We start from the raw sequence: 19,232 nt of genomic DNA on the forward strand, positions 1-19,232 counted from the left end.
TATTTAAAAAACGAGGAAATTCCATTAATGACGTATATTAAATTTCATTGATAATGTATGTGCAATCAAGCGTATAATTTTTCAATTAATTTGATTTTAAATTATTTAAATACAAGGCTTGAATTTTTTATATTTTCGATGAAATTTAAGAATAATACTGTTGAGGTGTCGATATTTGTTAGTAAATTTATAATAATGTTTTAAAGTCGAAAACTCGACATATTTACGTTTAACTTAAATGCAAACGATTGTATAGTGATTTTTATTTTCACCACGACATTCGCATTTTGATTAACATCATGTTAGGAGTATAACTATGTACTAAATCACGAGCATAATGAATATTTGTTATGAAATTTAAATACGTATTTTTTTTATTTTTAACAATTTGAACTTTCTTTGTGTACACTAATCTATAACGAAATTTGTACATTCTTGGTCTGGTTCTTGCATGATTTAAAAATCCTATAGAAATGGCCAAAAATCCATTCAATTAAGCTCGAATCAAAAAGCATACTAAAAATTAAAAATCAATATAATAACATAAAATTTTAAAACTGTAATTTTCACTGGTGTTTCATTAAAAAATATTAAGTACAAAGGCAATCAAATTAAAAGCTAGATCATATATGACTGCATATGTTTAGTGAAATTTTTAATATTAATAATATGCTTCTTTTATTTTCGCGGTTAATTTTTTTATCAATCTGTAAGAAGTTGTTCTTAGAGTCAAACATTTCCAGGACAAAGAATATTATATTCAGAAGTATAATAACGGTGGTAAAACATAAAAAAAATGTATTAAAGTTTCCTGTTATTCGGCAACCTGTCTCAACAAATTTAAAATTGTCCTTGGTTAAGTTTCTGCGAAACACGTCAGACCTAAATCTGAATATAGTTCTTCGTTAAAGTGTCACATGAAAACTATCACGAAAAATATATCAAGCGGAAAATGTTTTTTATTTCTGAATATTATCCTATAGTTTATCACGACCGCAAAAGCTAGAAACTTTGAATTTGTTTTTGATGACATTTAGAAGTTTCTGCCATTTTTCATTTTAAAAGTGTATCACGCATCGGTTTAATCTGTTAGAAGTTTTAACTACGTTGTGTTGAGGTTATCCCTGGTATCGAAAGTTTGCGCCACTTGTGATTTGTTAGAATATTTTTTAAAATAAGTGTTAACTAATAATGCTATTTTTAAAAAGTTTTACTCCTACGTGAGGGTTACAATCAAATTTTATTTTTATCAAGTTCCAGTCAGGTCACCTTTATTAATATTTGGTAGTTTTTACACAAAATACACCTAGAATAGTAAATATTAATAAACATTTTTGTTTCATTAGTAATTACATTTAAGCTATTGTTAAGTTCTGAACGTATTTTGTGGGAGTATGAAAGAAGTAATTTGCGTAATCTAAAGAAGTTTTGCGTAATCTAAAGAAGTATTTTAAACAAGTCCATCGGGCGACTGGTTAATTCTATGTTTTTTCGACGCTTCATGACCCCTAGAGTCCGAAAACAGGTCTCTCGTTTGTATCTGTCCATCTGTCGTGCTCTGAAATATTGCAAACCTTTTACGGTTATTGTAGGCATAGCAAACCGTTAATCAAAATTTGTCCGTTTATCTCATCCTAAACAACACTAATGCCGGATTCATATTTTTTAGAATTGCTTATGCAAAGTAACTCAAAAAATTAATGAATGAGACATTCCTCATCTCATTTTCCCGAAAGTTTGAAGATACAGTACTATTATGAACAGCATTAACTGTACCTATTCAAACTGATATTCGTGTCCTCTAAAATATTGATGACGTCATCAGTGTAATTCGTGTACGGTGCTTAATAATCTAAATCGTTAATTCAAGTATTAAAAGCAGTGTAATTAGAAAGATGACGAAAAACACTCGTTCTCAGGATAATTTGATTAGTTCCCTTACGGTAACTAGTCTACAGCAACTCATAACTGATGTAGTAAACACCAAGACTGAGCAACTGATGCAGGAAGTTTTTATCCTGAAAACTCAACTTGATGAATTAAAAAAGACCAATCAGGCGTTATTGGAACGTCTATCAAGTGATGTAAGCGAAGAAAGTCAGGTATCTGTTATCCTTGACCAAAATTTCCATTCAGTAAATGTTGAGGGAAATAATACCGACAGCAAAATTACTGATAAAGACATGAAAAAGTTGGAATCTAATCGCAAGATAAATGTTTTAAAGCCACAAAAAAGCACTATGATCGATAAATCGAAACAAAATGTGTTAAAACATAAACACGCCGTAATGGGCAATGGGACGTCTGATAACGAGAATCTTGCTGCAGCAAAGCGGCGAATCTGGCTACACGTTAGTAGAGTACGATCTGACGTAACGGTTGATAAAATTCAGAACTACCTATCGAGTAAATGTGAGCATAGGAACTTTATTATTGAGGACATATCATCCACTTCTCCAAATTCAAATAAGAGTTTTAAGGTAGGAGCGGACTTTGAGCTACATGATACTTTATATTCCCCCGACTTTTGGCCATCTGGGATTGTAGTAAGAAGGCACAATTTTTTTCGCCGAAGAAAACCTGTTAACGACCACCAGTTCTGAATCTCATCACAGGAATTCAATTAGTAATTTGACACGATTTATCAATGAAGGTTTTTGTTCAATCTTCCATATTAATATACAGTGTTTAAATAACAAAATCGATGAGTTAAGTGCTCTTCTAGTCAAATATAATTTTAAAATAGTATGTATCACAGAACACTGGATATTAAATAAGGACTCACTGTCAATGATAAATTTTAATAACAAATATAAATTAATATCTTCTTTCTGCAGGAAACAAAGAAGTCATGGAGGTGTTTCTATATCTATATATTACAAGTATACTTTGCTGATGATGCAAATTTTCTAATTACAGGAAAAGATCCTATTAGCATTTTCAATGTTGTACGGACTTTATACGAAAGAATTTCTGTGTGGTCTAATAAAAACAAATTAATCATCAACAAAGATAAAACCACTTGTGTGCTTTTTGACGAACATACTTTTCTTGTGAAAGACATTCAGGATGTATTAAAAACAATTAATGTAAATCTAACTATTAGACAGCACACAAAGATGCTTGGTATATTTCTAGATCATAAACTATCCTGGATATCTCATATAGATTACGTATGCAATAAACTCTCTCAGGTTTGTTTTATGCTCAAAAATGCATCCCTCCATTGCAATAAAGACATATTAAAGTCATTATACTTCGGATGTTTCCAAAGTTTGTTAATGTATGGGGTGGTACATTGGTATAGATCTACCGCAACTGAAACAATACGTGTATTTAGAATACAGAAATGGGCTTCTAGTAGGCATAAGAAGAAGAGATTCTTGTCGTCCTTTTTTTAAGAAAGAAAAAATCTTAACACTTGTTAGCTTATATCTGTATCAAGTATTATGCTATGCTTTCAAAAATAGAAGTCATTTTGCAACTTGTGGTCAGGGACATCAATATGAAACGCGCAATAAAGACTTATTGCTGCCAAATAGACATCGTACCTCGCGTTATCAAAAAAGTTTATTGTTTTCGGGTTGTAAAGTTTTTAACTGTTTACCAATGTCGGTCAAAGACACAACAAGTATAACAATCTTTAAAAAAAAGGTGAAACAGTTTCTCTTAGACAAGAACTGCTATTCTTTGGCTGACTACTATGTGTGATGTGTGTAAATTAATGTATGTATTGTCTTCATATATATTCTTTTTATTGACGTATATAACATATGTATTATTTTATGTATGTTTTATTAAATATATTATTATTATTATTATTATATTTGCTCATAATTCCTTGATTTGCAGACCTATCAGTCTGGATGAGGAATCTATTGAAATGCATGCCGAGTTCTGTGGCATTGAAATCCCCGAATTGAATACTATCGTTATGGCACTATATAGACCTAGCACTTCAGGTAATTTTCATAATTTTATGAAAAATTTAGAAAATGTCTTAAATAAGATTTTCAAAAATAACACTAAACTTGTTCTCATTGGTGACTTCAGTAAAGACTTCCAAACTAACTCCACAGACATACAAGCCTTAGTTAATCTTACGAGGTCGTTTGGACTTAACGCTAAAATCCTAGATTATACAAGGATCACAAAATGTTCCGCTACTACAATTGACAATATATTTACTGACTTGCCTGATGAGTGTTGCTCTTCTGGTGTTATTGAGCCGGGACTTTCTGACCATTCAGGTCAATATTTGTGCATTCTTTCAAAGACTGTTAATGTGGAAAGCAAAAATAATTACTTCTCCACCAGGCATATCAATAAATCGGGCTCATTCCAATTAAAAGAACATCTTAAATTAATTGATTGGTCTTATAAAGAATCTACTAGTAATGACGTTAATACTTTTGCGGATTACCTTGTTCACACATATAAATCACTCATTGAGTTATGTTTTCCACTGCAAAAAGCTACAGACTCAGCTAGTGGTGTGATGTGGTTTAATAATGAACTCAAAGTTATGAGGGATTCAGTAATAGCTCTTAAAGTAGTTTCAAACAGTTCCAAAGATATAGTTGACAAAAATGCTTATCTTAAAGCTAGATATAATTACCGAATGGCTATTAAGATAGCTAAAAAAAATGCATTCAGTTCTTTTATATCTAATTCTAATAACATTTCTAAGGATACCTGGCGTTTTGTAAACCGGCATCGTAACAAAAGTAATGCCTCAAACGTATCGAAATTTGATGTTGATGATATGAATGATTACTTCTCATCTATTGCTCATAAGATTCTAAAAGAGATTGATACTACCATCACATCTCCAGCTCTAAATTTAATGAATAAAATGCCTAATAATAATTCCTCATTTTTCTTGCATCCGACATGTGAAATTGAAATCTTGAATGTTATTAACAAATTAAAGAATTCTCCCTCAACTGATGTTTATGATATAAACGCAAAAATTTTAAAATCTACGGTGAACATATTGTTAACTCCATTCACTAACTTCATCAATAAATGTCTTGGCATTGGAATTTTTCCTGATTGCTTCAAAGTGAGTAAAATTACACCAGTCTTCAAGAAAGGTGACCCTACTAATATAGATAACTATAGGCCCATTAGTATTATCCCAATTTTTGGGAAAGTATTAGAAATTTTGATCAAACAAAGACTTGAACTATACTACGAACGGTTTCAGCTATTTAATCCTGTCCAATTTGGATTCAGACGGAATAATTCAACATCCAAAGCTCTATTACACCTTATCGTAAACATAATCGAGGCTATTGAAAATGGGGAACATAGTAGGATTACATTATGCGATTTAAGTAAGGCTTTTGACTGTGTCAACCACCCCATACTAATATCAAAACTTGAGTTTTATGGCATTAGAGGAATACCACTTAACTTACTGGCATCCTACCTCACTGGCAGAAAACAGTGTGTCTCTGCAAACGGTAACTACTCGAATACTTTAAATGTTAGTGTTGGAGTACCGCAAGGGTCAGTTTTAGGGCCACTTCTTTTCATAATTTACACCAATGATTTCTATACCTGCATCAAGGAAAACGCTGACTGTGTGATGTTCGCAGATGACACAACTATTATTACAACTGATCGTGACATAAAGACGGCAGCAGCTAAAGCAGAGACAGCAATGAAAAATGCCCAAGTTTGGTTTGCCTCCAATACGTTAAAGCTCAACAAATCTAAAACCCAGCAACTTGAAGTATCCTCAAGTAACTCCATTAGCATCAGTTCTGTTAAATTATTAGGCATAACTATTGATGTAAATCTAACATGGAGTGAACATATAAAAAATTTAGCAGGTAAACTATCTTCAATTATCTTCCTAATACGAAGTATAAAGAACACTGTTGATTTTGAAGCGTTAATGTCTGTTTACTATGGCTTATTCCATTCAAACATTACCTATGCTGTAACGATTTGGGGTGGTTCCACTTCCTCCATCAGTATTTTTCGCCTACAAAAAAGTGCTATTCGCACCATCTTAGGCCTAGGCTGGCGTGAACACTGTCGCCCTTTTTTTATCAAACATCGTATATTAACTTTCCCTTGCATTTTTATTTATCAGACATTAATATATATACATGAAAACCGAAGCAAATATACATATCAACATCAAATACATCAGCATAACACCAGAGCAGCAAGTTTGATTAGATCCAAACGATTTCGCTTAGCTAAAACGGAAAAACTATCTATTAATATCAATTTGTATAACCACCTTCCTTCATGTTACAGAACTCTTAACTCTAATAATTTTAAAAATAAAATAAAGCAATTTCTCCTTGACATGGCCTTCTATAACCTGGACGAATACTTGAATTATAAATTTTAATGTCTGTCACCTATGTAAATCTGTGAACTGTTACATATTTTTAATCTATATTTCTGTTTGACGTGTACTAAACATTCTGTTAATGTGCTAATAAATTTACTTTAATTTACTTTACTTTACTTTACTTTACTAATTTGTATCTATATGGAAAAACTCATTAAAAACATAAGCTTGTGATACTTCTTTACCTGTACTTTAGCAATTCACACATTTATTCATTTTACCTCATAGGTTTCATCATCAAGAAACAATTCTCAAGTTAAATTTTATAATTTTTCAAAGCCTGTTCAACTGTACTTTAGGGACGAGGGAAGTTCTGTCGAAATAACCTTCGACTAATTTTTTAGTACTGACATTGTCATTAGTGAAGACATAAATAATATTTTCGTGCACGTGTTTTCATATATAGGTAATTAATTAGTAATTAGTTTCAAGGCAAAAAGTGCAGAAGGAACTAATTTGTGAAGACGTAATGATTTGTGCTTTATTCAAAAAAAGAAAAAGGACAAGACATGAAGAAAATGGTTATATTTGGTTTCTACAAATGATTATTGAATCGAAGTAGGTCATGGAAGCGTGCCGCGTATCACTTTATATGTATTTTACTAAATGCCAAAGGATGCACGACAAATATCTCCACACGGATCTGTATAATAATTTTGGTTAATTATATCTTTAATAACATAGGATATGAATATATCCTATGTTATTAAAGAATTAAACTTACAATAAAAATAAACAAATTGTTGTCGTTAAAAAATCAAAATAAATGTAGAAAATGTTCACCATTGTTCAAGGCAACATTTATTTTATGTTGGTGACACCTTGTTTTGAACGAAACATGTTCAAATTCAAAATTTGGAGAAATTAATGTTAGCGGCACAAGTAGTAAACGTTTACTCAAATTGTTGACATGTTTCGATACAGCCGTATCATCATCAGAACTATACATATATTAAACAAGAAAATAGTGGATAAAAGCAAAACCTATCTGAAAAATCTTCGTTCTAGTACATTAACGTATCAATTTGTACAACTGTCAAACAAATAATATTGAAATTAATTCAAGGCTGACACTGGTAGAAAATCAAATATGTAAGCGACACTTTTTAAAAAGTTGCAGTCACAAATTGTTGATTTTCTGAATTTGTTAATAAGGTATAAAAATTGCAATTTAAGGTTCGTTCGACGTTTTGAATATTTTTTCGGTATCTATATTTAGATAAAGTAGAAAATATTCTAAGAAATACAGTGATCGTAAAGGTTAAAACACATTTGTTACGGTCGAATAAAAACTTGTGGTCATAGACTATAATCTAGAGGAATGGAGGAACACACCCTATAATATAATAAGGTATCAAAGGTATCTCGTTCGCGACCTTTATAGCAATAAATTTTATCGTTAAATAACTTCAAATTTACTTGAAGTTTTATTTTTATTTCATGTACATTGCACTCGATAACTATTGTTAACACTAAATTAGTCATTTCTGCATTACCTACGGCTTTTATTGTAGGCTACATCTTGCGAAATATGTTAAAGTTCGATACAATTTAACATTTATTCATGTTTATTTTTAAATTTCACGCAATCAAACACAAAATGCGCAACTGAAATGATTTAGCGTGAAACGTAGTTGGAAAGTAGGTAGGTATTTAGGTATTCTGAATAACGTTTTCGTCATCCACATCCGTGAAAACAACAAAGACAATTAAATTTTTATTGAAGAAAAAATACAAGAGGAAAGAGAACTGTAGAAAAAAATGAACACACTGGGGACTTGATTATATATACACCGGAAATTTTCCAAACTTCACCCCATCTCCCACGACTTAATGACCATATACGTGAGGTTTGTAGGAACCATCATCGTACAATTTTTCGTTGATGTCAGGGATCCATTGACCTTCCAGTCCAGATCCAATCAAGCCACCATGGCCAAGAATACCAGCTCCGGCACCAATGAGACCAGCTCCTCCAATGATTCCGGGGGCGGCGATGCCGTGTCCGGCGATGACGGCGGGACCGGCGATGGCAGCGGGAACGGCGGCTACTCCGGCTCTAACCACGCTTCCGGCAGGTCCTGAGAGGACGGCTGGGGCGCCAACGTCGGTGACGCGTCCAGCGTTAACGGTGTTGGCGATGGCAATAGGGTCGACGATGCCATGACCGACTCCGACTCCACCAAGACCGAGTCCGACGCCACCGAGACCGACTCCGACTCCGCCAAGACCACCTAGCACACCGAGCCCTCCGTGGACACCAAGGATGCCACTAGCGCTGGCGGCGGCAACGGCTACGAAAAAGACGGCGGCGGTCTGGAAACGTTGAGGTTAGCTGGGGTTAAAACTGAGGTGGTGGTACTTACCAAGGAGTGCATTGTTCTGATCTGACTGAACAAGTGAAAATTACAGGGAATGGAATAGCATTTATAGTGTTGGAAATAACCTTGCACAAGCAATTGTTCCCTTTAGATAGTGGTATTGAACGGCCTAGATTGTTAAGAAATAGTAAATTGTCTGGAAGATCAGACTTTGGAAGGACGGCTACTGAGGATTCATTCATGTAGTCGTCTGCATTCATTCATCCGGCGCTGATTGATAAAGCTTTTGCCGGAGGATGGGTAACTGTGATTATTACGTTTTATTAAAACATCTGTGTGAATATTTCTAAGATTACGCGAAAAGTGAATGGATTGCTGCATTTTTTCGAATATCAATGACATTAACGTAAAAACTCTCAGAAAGCGTATGGATAAAAATTATAATGCTCATTTAGAACTGTAAATTTATATTTAATTATGTAACGAAATAATGAAAAATGTCTGGAAAAAACGTATAAATCCAAATTTCAGTTTCATGTTTCTGGTCTATTATTGTGCACATAAATATGTATGCGTGCTAAAGTTTAGGGAAAGTTATGTAATTATTTGATGTTTATAAAGTAAGTGAAAATATTTTATTTTGGCATAAATAAAAACACTAAAAATAATTGAGATACGTACCACAAACTCTTAATTACATCTGGGATGAATTAATTCCACGTTCATAAATAAAGTAGTGTATATAATACAATTACAGTGCTATAATTATCCTTTGTTGTCTTTTGCGTAATGTGTTACCACCATTTTATGTAACAAATAATCGGATTTTAACTTTATCAATAATAATTATGATTTATTACAAATTTTACGATAATTTAATATACATAATATGATATAATATATTAAAATTAGTGATTTCTATGTCAATTTTTTTAACTATGTATTTCTTGGAAAAATTCTAAGATTTAATTTTGAGAATTTTATTTTTTTTGTGAAAAAAGTATAAGTCAAAATAAGGTTATGTATGTAATCTTAAAGTAAAGGTAAAAAGCATGCTATGTTATGTTTGGAGTGAGTGTTTTCATAACTTAATAACCAATTCTGTGATGACGTCATCAATAGTTTATCAAGGACTCATATATCAATGTAATAGATTGCCTCATTCATTAATTTTGTGATTCACCCTGTGTAGGTAATTCTCGAAAATATGAATGCATTCATAAATCACGTTTACGTTTTTGAAAAAGGATATATTCGGCAAAATTTTGAGATCACGTTAACAATTTTTTTCCGATGGCATCAACGAATAAATTTTTATTAACGTTTTACACTGCTTGCGACGCTTGCAAAAATTCAGAGCATTCGGTTTAAATAAGTTAAAAACTTTGATTTGTTTTCCAAAAAATTGAATTTGTGGGGTACTAAATCTCAGTGAATCATAAATCACAAGTGCAAGAGTATTTTATTTTATCATTGTAAATTTTGTAGATGACGTTATCACATTGTCGATGGAGATAATTAGACACATTTTGATTAGCGTTTTGCCATCTACACGGTATTCCTAACATACATATAAAACTTGACGACAATCGGTCCAGTAGTTTCGGAGGCTTTCTGTTTCTCTATCTAATAAAAACGCAAGACGGAAACGCAAGACCTACTTTTTTGTACTCTGGGGGTCATAAGACATCGAGTAAACATGAAAGTAGCCATTCGTTGGATGTAACCTATCACACTATTAATGCTATGATAAATGATAAGTTTAGACTGATCACATTTTGCACATTTTAGATAAGATTGATTTATTCGACAAAATTTTAAGATGACGTCAGCAATTTTTGGGGGGATAAGCATATATTTTGATTAAAAATTTACCATGATTACAATAACTTTAAAACGTCTCTAAAATTTCAGAGCATTCGACTTCAGGTTCAAGACTAAATGCAAAATGTTAGACAATTTTGATTTTTTTTCCAAAAATCTTCTTGGCTTTAACAGATTTACGCACTTAAAAAAAAAACGTTAAAACAAATACAAAAAAGGCTTAAAGTTAGCACTGAAGCACATTCAAACATGTTCAGTTCATTGAGCATTTTTTTATGGATTCTTTTTTATATACTATAGGTATTCATAAACAAAAATATGGAAAATCTTGAAACTTTTAAAAACTGTTTCTATTTGTTGATTTAAATTTGTAACTTTGTACTGGAAGAATGCTCTATTTTAAATGTTTTAGCTAAATAATTTTTAAAATTTTATGAGAATGGAATTTTGAAACAAATTTTGTTAATGCTATGAAAACAAAAAAAAAACTAGAAATTTAATGTTTTTCGAAGATCTTGGTCCGAGACCATTTTTCGAATTAGCTCGTCCAGAGATATCCTTATATCTACAATTTTTGGACAACTTTCAAAAACCTATTTTTTTTTGTTTTCATATAACAATAAAAAATCACAATTTCATTTTCAGACATTTAAAAATTCCTAAAATGTTTAAAATAAATATATAAAAATTCCAAAATGTTCCATATTTTTGTCCATCGTAAAATAAAAGAATTGGAGTACTACGTTCGAAGAATTGTGGAAAAACAGATAGGTGTGGCATTTTTGGTTTAAAGCAAAAAATCGATTGATTCATTTAATCTACTTTTAATGCATCTCATTTAACTAATTCTAAAAGTTGAAAATACATATATTGCAAGATCGCAAAAAATGTTGCATGTCTAAACACATAACGTCAATGACTTGCCAGATGGGATAAATAAAGAAATTTTAATTGTTACTCTGTAATCAATAAACCAGTATTATTATCCTGCTAAAGTTTAAAAAAGATTGTTTTTAAAATTTATAACCCGTAAATGTATTACAAAAGTTATCAATAGATTATTATTAAACCAGAAATAAGAGAGTATGTCACCCTTTAATAGTTTATAGTTTCTAAGTTAAATGGCAAAATTTTTTCCAAGAAAAAAAAATGGAATAAATTACAGATAAACATTTTAAATGAAATTTACTAAGTAAAATTTTGATATGGCGTCATCAATTTTTTGGTGGAGACGTCTAAAATGTGACAGCAATTGGTCCACTAATATCAAAGATTATTTGTCTAACAAAGTGATTGATAGATAATAGGCGGCAGACAGACGGAAACGTTGGAACTACTTTTTAAACACATGCAATGGACCACTTCTCAAATAGACCCTAGTTTATACTTGGAAAGTCAAAATTGTGAGGTTATGTTCAAAGAACCTCCCTAGGCTCGAAAACATTACTTTCTTACTAATAAACTTACATTTTTAAATACTTAAGTATTTAATTTTTGGAGATTCATTCTTGTTTAAGTGTGAAGTTTTGTAGTAGAAGGCTGATTGATTACAACAACATGTTTAGACTTTATTAAAAATTTAAGTCATCTTCAGGTTTATACAAGCTAGGATATGAAAAGTAACATGGATTTTGAAAACATTGATGAAATTACAATCACATACGTTTTATAATAATTAAAATAATTAAAAAACCCAAAAATTCCACAAAATGCTGTCATTTTTTGCAGAATGATTCCACCATTTTGTGGAATTTTTGAGTTTTTTAATTATTTTAATTATTATAAAACGTATGTGATTGTAATTTCAGTAATATTTTCAAAATCCATGTTACTTTTCATATCTCAGCTTGTAAAAACCTGAAGATAACTTAAATTTTTAATAAAGTCGAAACATGTTGTAATCAATCAGCCTTCTACTACAAAAGTTCACACGTTCAAGAGGCGGAAAAACAACTCTAACTTAAGTATTTAATTTTCTCAGGTGCTTCAGGAAAAAAACAATTTGTACAAATTAAAGATATTTTTTTCATATTAAGTTCAGTATATTACCACGAAAATTTAAAAATTAGAGAACTGTTAATTTTAACGATAATTCTAAAAATTGTGATTCTGTTGACATGGTTATTACGTAAATAACATGGAAAGTTTGTGTATCAACGGAAGAAATTATCCAGTAAATTTTGTGATTTAGGGCAACTAAATAGTCATAATATATTCTCTTATTTTCATACCTATAAATTGTTGAAAAGTAAAAAATGGAGGGGAAACAATTTAGGCTGTTATCGCATTACAGTATCTTCAAACATTATTACGAATTTGGAGACATCCGATGTATATAATAATAATAATATATGCCTTATTAACAAAGAAAAATAAAATTTTCTTCATTGTGCCAGCCTACTATTAACAGTCAAGTAAAATCACCTAAATAGAATCATTTCATGAGTAAAATCACCTAAATAGAATCATTTCATGAATTTTGTTGTCAATAAGTATATAAATTTTTAGTTTTCTTTATAGACCTTGTTATTTTGTTTAGTTGATTCGTTGAATCAACAAATATCAAGATTACATACCTGTGGAACAGATATTACAATAAGAAGTAACATTTATGTATTTAGTAATTGTGCAGCTGAAGAATACGGTTCTAAAGCCCACAAACAAAAGATATTTACGACGAAAATTAAAGTTATCAATTAGAGTAAGAGAAACAAGAATAAAGTTTCAAACGTTAGCACTACTCTAATTATAATAAATTACGCAGCATTTTAGTTATCAACGAGAAAATATGTTTCTGTACTCTTATGTATAAAGAAATTGTGGTATGAAAGCCATTACTTGGTGGTAAATCGTGCATTACTTTCTAATAAATAGACTCACATTTTTTTATCTTAACACTTTATTCAACAGTCAGTCATATAAAAATTAAGCATACAATCCTGGTTTGTAAGAACCGTCATCAAACAATTTTTCAGTCAAATCATGAACGTACTGTCCTTCGAGTCCAGAACCAGATGGTACAAGACCGTAGGGGCTGGCACTCAATGGCAAAGGGTGAATCTGAGGCTTGTAAGACCCATCATCGAACAATTTCTCAGTATTGTCATGAACGTAGTGTCCTTCGTGTCCAGAGCCAGCTGGTACCGCTCCTAAAGGAGAGGCCACAAGTGGAGTTGCCCTAACTTCGGGCTTGTAGGAACCGTCATCGTAGAGTTTCTCGGTGTTGTCATGGATGTACTGTCCCTCGAGTCCCGAGCCAGCAGGAATAAGTACTCCTGTAGAGATGGGAGCGGCGTAGTGGGCAGCGATGGGAGCGGGGTAGTGGGCAGCGATGGGGGCGGCGTAATGTGCGGCGTAGTGAGTACCGATGGGGGCGGCGTAGTGAGCCGTCACCGCGGGGCCCGCGATGGTGCGAGAAAGAACTGTGCTTGCTGGAAGGACGACGTTTCCTGCGGAAGCTACGGCAACTACCGCAAAAGCGACTACGAAACTCTGGAAATAATGCAGTGAGGAAATTTGGAAGTTGCGTGCGAGTTTTGACTTACGTATGTGTTCATGTTGCTGGTGTTGAGACTTGTAGGAATGATACTGAAATTGGTATTACAGATTGTTTTATAGTGAGATGACAGCCTTGTACACGCCCAAAATTGCACACAAATCGAGTATGTTGACATTAAAGTTTCCGCATAAATAAAGCCATCCGAAATAATTCGTATTCGGATTTGCATATTGACTGGCTGGGTTGGGATTAAGCAAAATAGACCAAAAATTTATGGAAATCTGCGTCTAACAAAACCATTAATAAATTTATTCATTTGCTCTAAATGCCACTAACATCATCACTTCACACATAAAAGTCGGAATTGCAAATTAATTGTTTTTAGTAAACGTCTGGTTTGTTGGTACGTGAAGTTTAAATCCTTAGGAATGATTAATATGCGTTGGTTTGAACCCATCAATAAAATTATGTAAATCATCTGAGTTCGTTGTACCTATTACTCAAATCGAGGAAGACCGAGATACAACTAGTAGTCGCAATTTAATTTATGGACTATTTACTGCAGTTTCCTATAAATAACTCACCCTCTCATTAAAACCCTTTTGAAAAGTAGTGGATTTATGATTCATCTCGCACCACTGATAATAAATAACATCGAGTAATGCCGATAGCCAAAGCATTGGGAAGGCCTTGATAATTATTATTAGTCGAGATAATAATGGAAAAATGGGTATTAAAAAAGTAGAAGATTAGAACCTGTTTCATAGTCTAATTTTCAAGACAGGTTCGCTTGCTAGTTAAAAAACAATTACAAACGGAGTTATGAAAATTTAGCAATTTATTTATTAATGAACATAATTAGTGTAAAAAGTGAAGTAGTCACGTACATAGTATAATCTTAATCGATTGTCAACCATGTTATGTTTACACCTTACAGATAATAATAAATAGAAAAGATTAATAAAAATTAAAATAATTTCCTTGTAGGTACACTAAATTTTATTGCATAGAACAAGTACAAATCACTAACACTCGAACTAAGTTATTGTTGGTTTTTAAATGAGTGTTTATAGTTTTATAATCATTAAATCAAATTTAATTAAAATGTTAAATTATTTGTTACAGCAAAAAATTTCCACTTGCTGGTTGATTGGACCCTCAGAGAATATAAACCTCCGCTTCTGAACGGATAATTGGGTGAAAATAAAGGAAAACTGAACTGTGTTATCATTTTATGTTTTTGTTCCTACGGTTTTGTATTTAGTGGGTGTTTTATGCCTTGTATTGACAAAGCAGAACATTTAATGCTTATTGAGCATGTGGAATTTAAAAATGTGTTACCAATTTTTTGTTATTAATTCTTCGAATTCTTACGTATCATTTTGAAATAATACAGCTTGATTTTTACAACTTTTTACTGTGATTTTATGAGCATATTTTATGTGCATCAAATTTTACGTACAGTCGGTTACTGGTTATTATTACCTTAGTGCGTTTTATAAAATAGTGTTAAAGGTCGGATTTATTTGGTACGAACCGGATACATTGTTTGCAAAAGCCACCACGAGAGATAAATTACGCAGAAATCAACACATCGTGGTTGAAATTAAATTTGAGTGAACGTGGTATCAAAACTTTTGTGGTGTGTAAACAGTGTAAAACTATTAACTGCATAATTTTTGAAAACGTAATTAATTACTTAAATAAATTATAAATAGTTTTTTCTATTTTGACAACTAAAAACCTAAAGTACAAAAGCAACATATGTCGTATGAAAGAACAAGCGCCGGTTGCTTAGATCGATTACTTTCTTTATTGTACACATAGAATTAATGACCTCAAAATGGAATCTATGTTATTAACATGTTAAATTTATGCCCAATGATAATAAAGTAACGAACCATATCTGCAACTTTCTCCTTTGACATTCAAAGAACAAAAAATAGCGTTTACGAATAATTAAGGAGGTTTAAAGCCTTCCGCCCTTTTACAGCTTAAAGCTACCAATTTAAAATTTTGCAGTTTAACTTTCAAAAAAGAATTTTCGTTTACGAATACAAAAAAAGAGTGTCAGTATAGTTTTTCTTTTCATAATTGTCAGAAAATAAACTTAAACATTTGCAAAAGAATTAGAAAACCAATCGTGTAGTGTAAAAAATCAAAATTACTTCATGACGGAGTTTCTAAGTCCATTTTTTTTTTCCAAATGTACAAATGGGGAACATTATATGTACTGAATTTTACAAATCAAGACATGTGTTTTCTTAACTGAAAAGGCAGGAAAACTTGCAAGATTGTGAATCGCACCAGACAGTGATCATCTGGCTCATTGTAGTCGCGGATCTCGTGCCATAAATTTACGTGAATTGTAATTTGCTGTTGTGAAACTGTAACAGTTTTCTGAAACGTAAAATCATGCACTAATAATAATATACGAATAATAAATGTCAAGGCAAATAAGCGGCCGCTACATTTTTTATTGTTATTGATAAATATGCGACACCAAGTAAGTTCTTGAATGTGGGTAAGAATAACTTCAATTAAAATTCTTAACGTACTTGCTGCAGTATGTATAAAAGGAAACGGGTAAGACATTCCCCTTCAGTGACTAAGAGAGTTCGGTGTTGGTAAAATACACAACGACTAACGACACGTAAGATTGTCTATATATCTTACTAGAGAATATAGCCCTTTAACTTTTTAAGTACAAAAGTTGTACATGTGAATTGATTTTTAATATATTTTAAAATAGTGTTGTCAAATACTGTTCACGAAATGACAAAACATAGCATTATCATAATAGTTGCGTATATTTAATATTAATATTGAGCGAACAAAATTGGGCCCAGTTAAGAAAAAAAACAAGATTTTTATCAAGTCTGAATATTAATTATTATGTACATTATCATTAAACAAATGCCATATTTTTAAATTGTTATTTCAATTTGTTTGACATTTGGCAATACATTGAATACATGATTTCGTTTTTATTATTATTTTTTTAATAGTAATAAATAATAATAAATACCGAAAGTGTCAGTGAGGTGTTAATTCGGTTAACACTAACACGAATTTATACAGTTTTCTAGTCTACACTGAAACGTTTGATAAATAATTCAAAAGTGTTATTAATTTCCTAATCATCTAATGATGAGGCCAAATCAGGACAAGGACAAATTAATAAATAACAGAGCCAAATGTATATTATTTTCCACATTTTAAAGCAAATTTTAAGATGACGTCATCAAATTTTTGGAAGAGATAAACTGTCCAATTATGATCAACAATTTAGCTTGATTATTATGATCCAAAAGCCTGTGTAAAATTTCAGAGCAATCGATTTTGTAGCTTCCAAGTTAAATTTTGTAATTTTGTTGTACGATTTCGATTTTTTTTTAATCTATATGCAACAGCTCAAAGCTAGTAAGTGACAAGTATAGTCATACTATTTTGTACAGTACTTTGGTTAGCAATTTACCATCTACACGATATGCTTAAAGCAAATATAAAATTTTTCACAACAATCAGTGCAGTAATAATCTCCAACAGACAGATGACAGACAGATAGGCACACAGGAAAGAGGTCCTACTTTTCATGTTCCAGGAGCAGGACATCGAGTAAACATGGAATTAGCCGTTCACTGGATGGACTATATTATGTTCCTAACTTGAGGAAGTAAAGTTGCTTTAACAGATATATCCTGTTCGACAAGAAAAATTTACTATCCCAATATATTTAAAATATAGGTTAATTTTCGAACTTTGAAATTTTAGGTGTACTCTTGAATTATCCTGGAGATGATAAAAAACTGATGGTATCATCTCAAAATAGTTTTAAGTGGACCTCATTTGTATTTTATATACGTAATTTTTAGTAATATCTGTAGTGTAATTATTACAGTTTTTTTTCATTCAGCAATGTTCTGTTTAAGTGTGTTAAAACGTACGTTTTTTTTGCACATAAAGAGTGATTACATTAAATAAAAATCTTATTTATCCTGCTACCTCCCAAAATTGCTGGTAAGACACAAAAAGCTGTTGAATAAAGGGTTATTAAAATATGGTTCGTAATAATAAAAATATGATAGCATTACATTATAACGTGCAATTAACAAAAATCACCCTCAAGCTAGCACTTGGTTTTTAGCTCTCTTTTTTGTCCCTCGTTGTGAGAAGTAGACCATTATACAGTTTGCTCGTCAGCTCCACACATAATAAAATTAATGTTTAAATTTAACGAAATTACTAAATAAATGTTTATAAATAAATACACCGTGATTTGTATCTAGAACTGGAGGTGTATTAGAGGTTTTATTTCCACTTTTTCATTCTCAAGAAAAAAACACCTCATTATTTTACAATTAAGAAATATAAGTATGTCTAAATAAGGACTGAATTCGATATTATTTGGAAATAAAAAAACGGTCACTATTTGGAAAACGTTTATAATAAAAATATAAAAAAATTACACCACTTGAAAAAACACTTAACAATTGCTAAGAATGTATTATTTTATTAAAATTAAATTCCATACGCAAAAGCTCGGACTTTTCGTTTTACATGTCTCATTAAATTTTGTATAGTCGTATTAGTAACAGTTATTTCATATTTTTTCCACATTATTTTCATAGTTTCTGCACTTTTTGCTTCTTTTTGGGATTTTTGGAGAGTTCTCTTGATTATAGCCCAGTACCGTTCAATCGGGCGTAACTCTGGACAATTAGGTGGGTTCATACTTTTCGGTACAACATTCACTTCGTTTTCCTCATACCAATTCATAACATCTTGAGCATAATGACACGTGGCCAGGTCAGGCCAGAACAGCGGCTGTTCTTCATGACTTTGAAGGAGAGGTAAAAGCCGCTTTTGAAGACATTCTTTTCTATAAATTTTTTTATTCATAGATCCTATCGTTATGAAGACGTCACTCCGTTTTCCGCAAGTGCAGATTGCTTGGCCATATTAAGAATTTTTTTGCAAATTTCGCAATTTTTTTTTGTTTGTACTTTGGATCTACATCCAATTTACTGACCGCCGTATAATATTCTTGGCCACTTATTTGTTTAAAGTCTGCTTTGACATACGTCATCGTCAGTAATAACGCATTTTGACTTTGTCAACAATTCGGTGTATAATTTTCGACTTCGAGTTTTGGCGACCAAATTTTGTTTTTCATCCCGATTAGGGCATTTTTGTACTTTGAATGTCTTCA

General features: G+C 31.7%; 4 protein-coding genes and 1 long non-coding RNA gene across 6 annotated transcripts in view; 2 read left to right on the forward strand and 3 right to left on the reverse strand.

Moving 5' to 3' along the window:
* LOC135134691 (protein madd-4) overlaps positions 1 to 19,232 on the reverse strand; it is a 318,408-nt gene that overhangs the window by 31,137 nt on the left and 268,039 nt on the right. The gene's annotated exons all lie outside the window — the stretch shown is intronic.
* On the forward strand, positions 1,896 to 6,636 carry LOC135134615 (uncharacterized). Its single transcript, XM_064063337.1, has 4 exons — positions 1,896 to 2,554; positions 3,853 to 5,468; positions 5,526 to 6,071; positions 6,605 to 6,636. Exons 1-4 carry the CDS (start codon positions 1,896 to 1,898, stop codon positions 6,634 to 6,636), a joined length of 2,853 nt encoding a protein of 950 aa, XP_063919407.1.
* On the reverse strand, positions 8,081 to 8,804 carry LOC135134391 (adult-specific cuticular protein ACP-20-like). The gene is made up of 2 exons (XM_064063056.1): positions 8,743 to 8,804; positions 8,081 to 8,692 (listed from the first exon to the last, which is right to left on the reverse strand). The coding sequence occupies exons 1-2, from the start codon at positions 8,752 to 8,754 to the stop codon at positions 8,207 to 8,209; spliced, it is 498 nt and encodes a 165-aa protein (XP_063919126.1). The 5' UTR covers positions 8,755 to 8,804; the 3' UTR covers positions 8,081 to 8,206.
* Positions 13,408 to 14,176, reverse strand: LOC135134305 (uncharacterized). Its single transcript, XM_064062942.1, has 2 exons — positions 14,067 to 14,176; positions 13,408 to 14,013 (listed from the first exon to the last, which is right to left on the reverse strand). Exons 1-2 carry the CDS (start codon positions 14,076 to 14,078, stop codon positions 13,447 to 13,449), a joined length of 579 nt encoding a protein of 192 aa, XP_063919012.1. The 5' UTR covers positions 14,079 to 14,176; the 3' UTR covers positions 13,408 to 13,446.
* LOC135134535 (uncharacterized) lies at positions 16,637 to 17,701 on the forward strand. The gene is made up of 2 exons (XR_010281338.1): positions 16,637 to 16,673; positions 17,625 to 17,701. It is a non-coding gene; the product is annotated as an uncharacterized LOC135134535 (long non-coding RNA).

Source organism: Zophobas morio, unplaced genomic scaffold (assembly GCF_036711695.1).
Source record: "Zophobas morio isolate AGI-343-1 ecotype UQ-CSIRO unplaced genomic scaffold, CSIRO_AGI_Zmor_V1 ptg000023l, whole genome shotgun sequence".
Lineage (NCBI taxonomy): Eukaryota > Metazoa > Arthropoda > Insecta > Coleoptera > Tenebrionidae > Zophobas > Zophobas morio.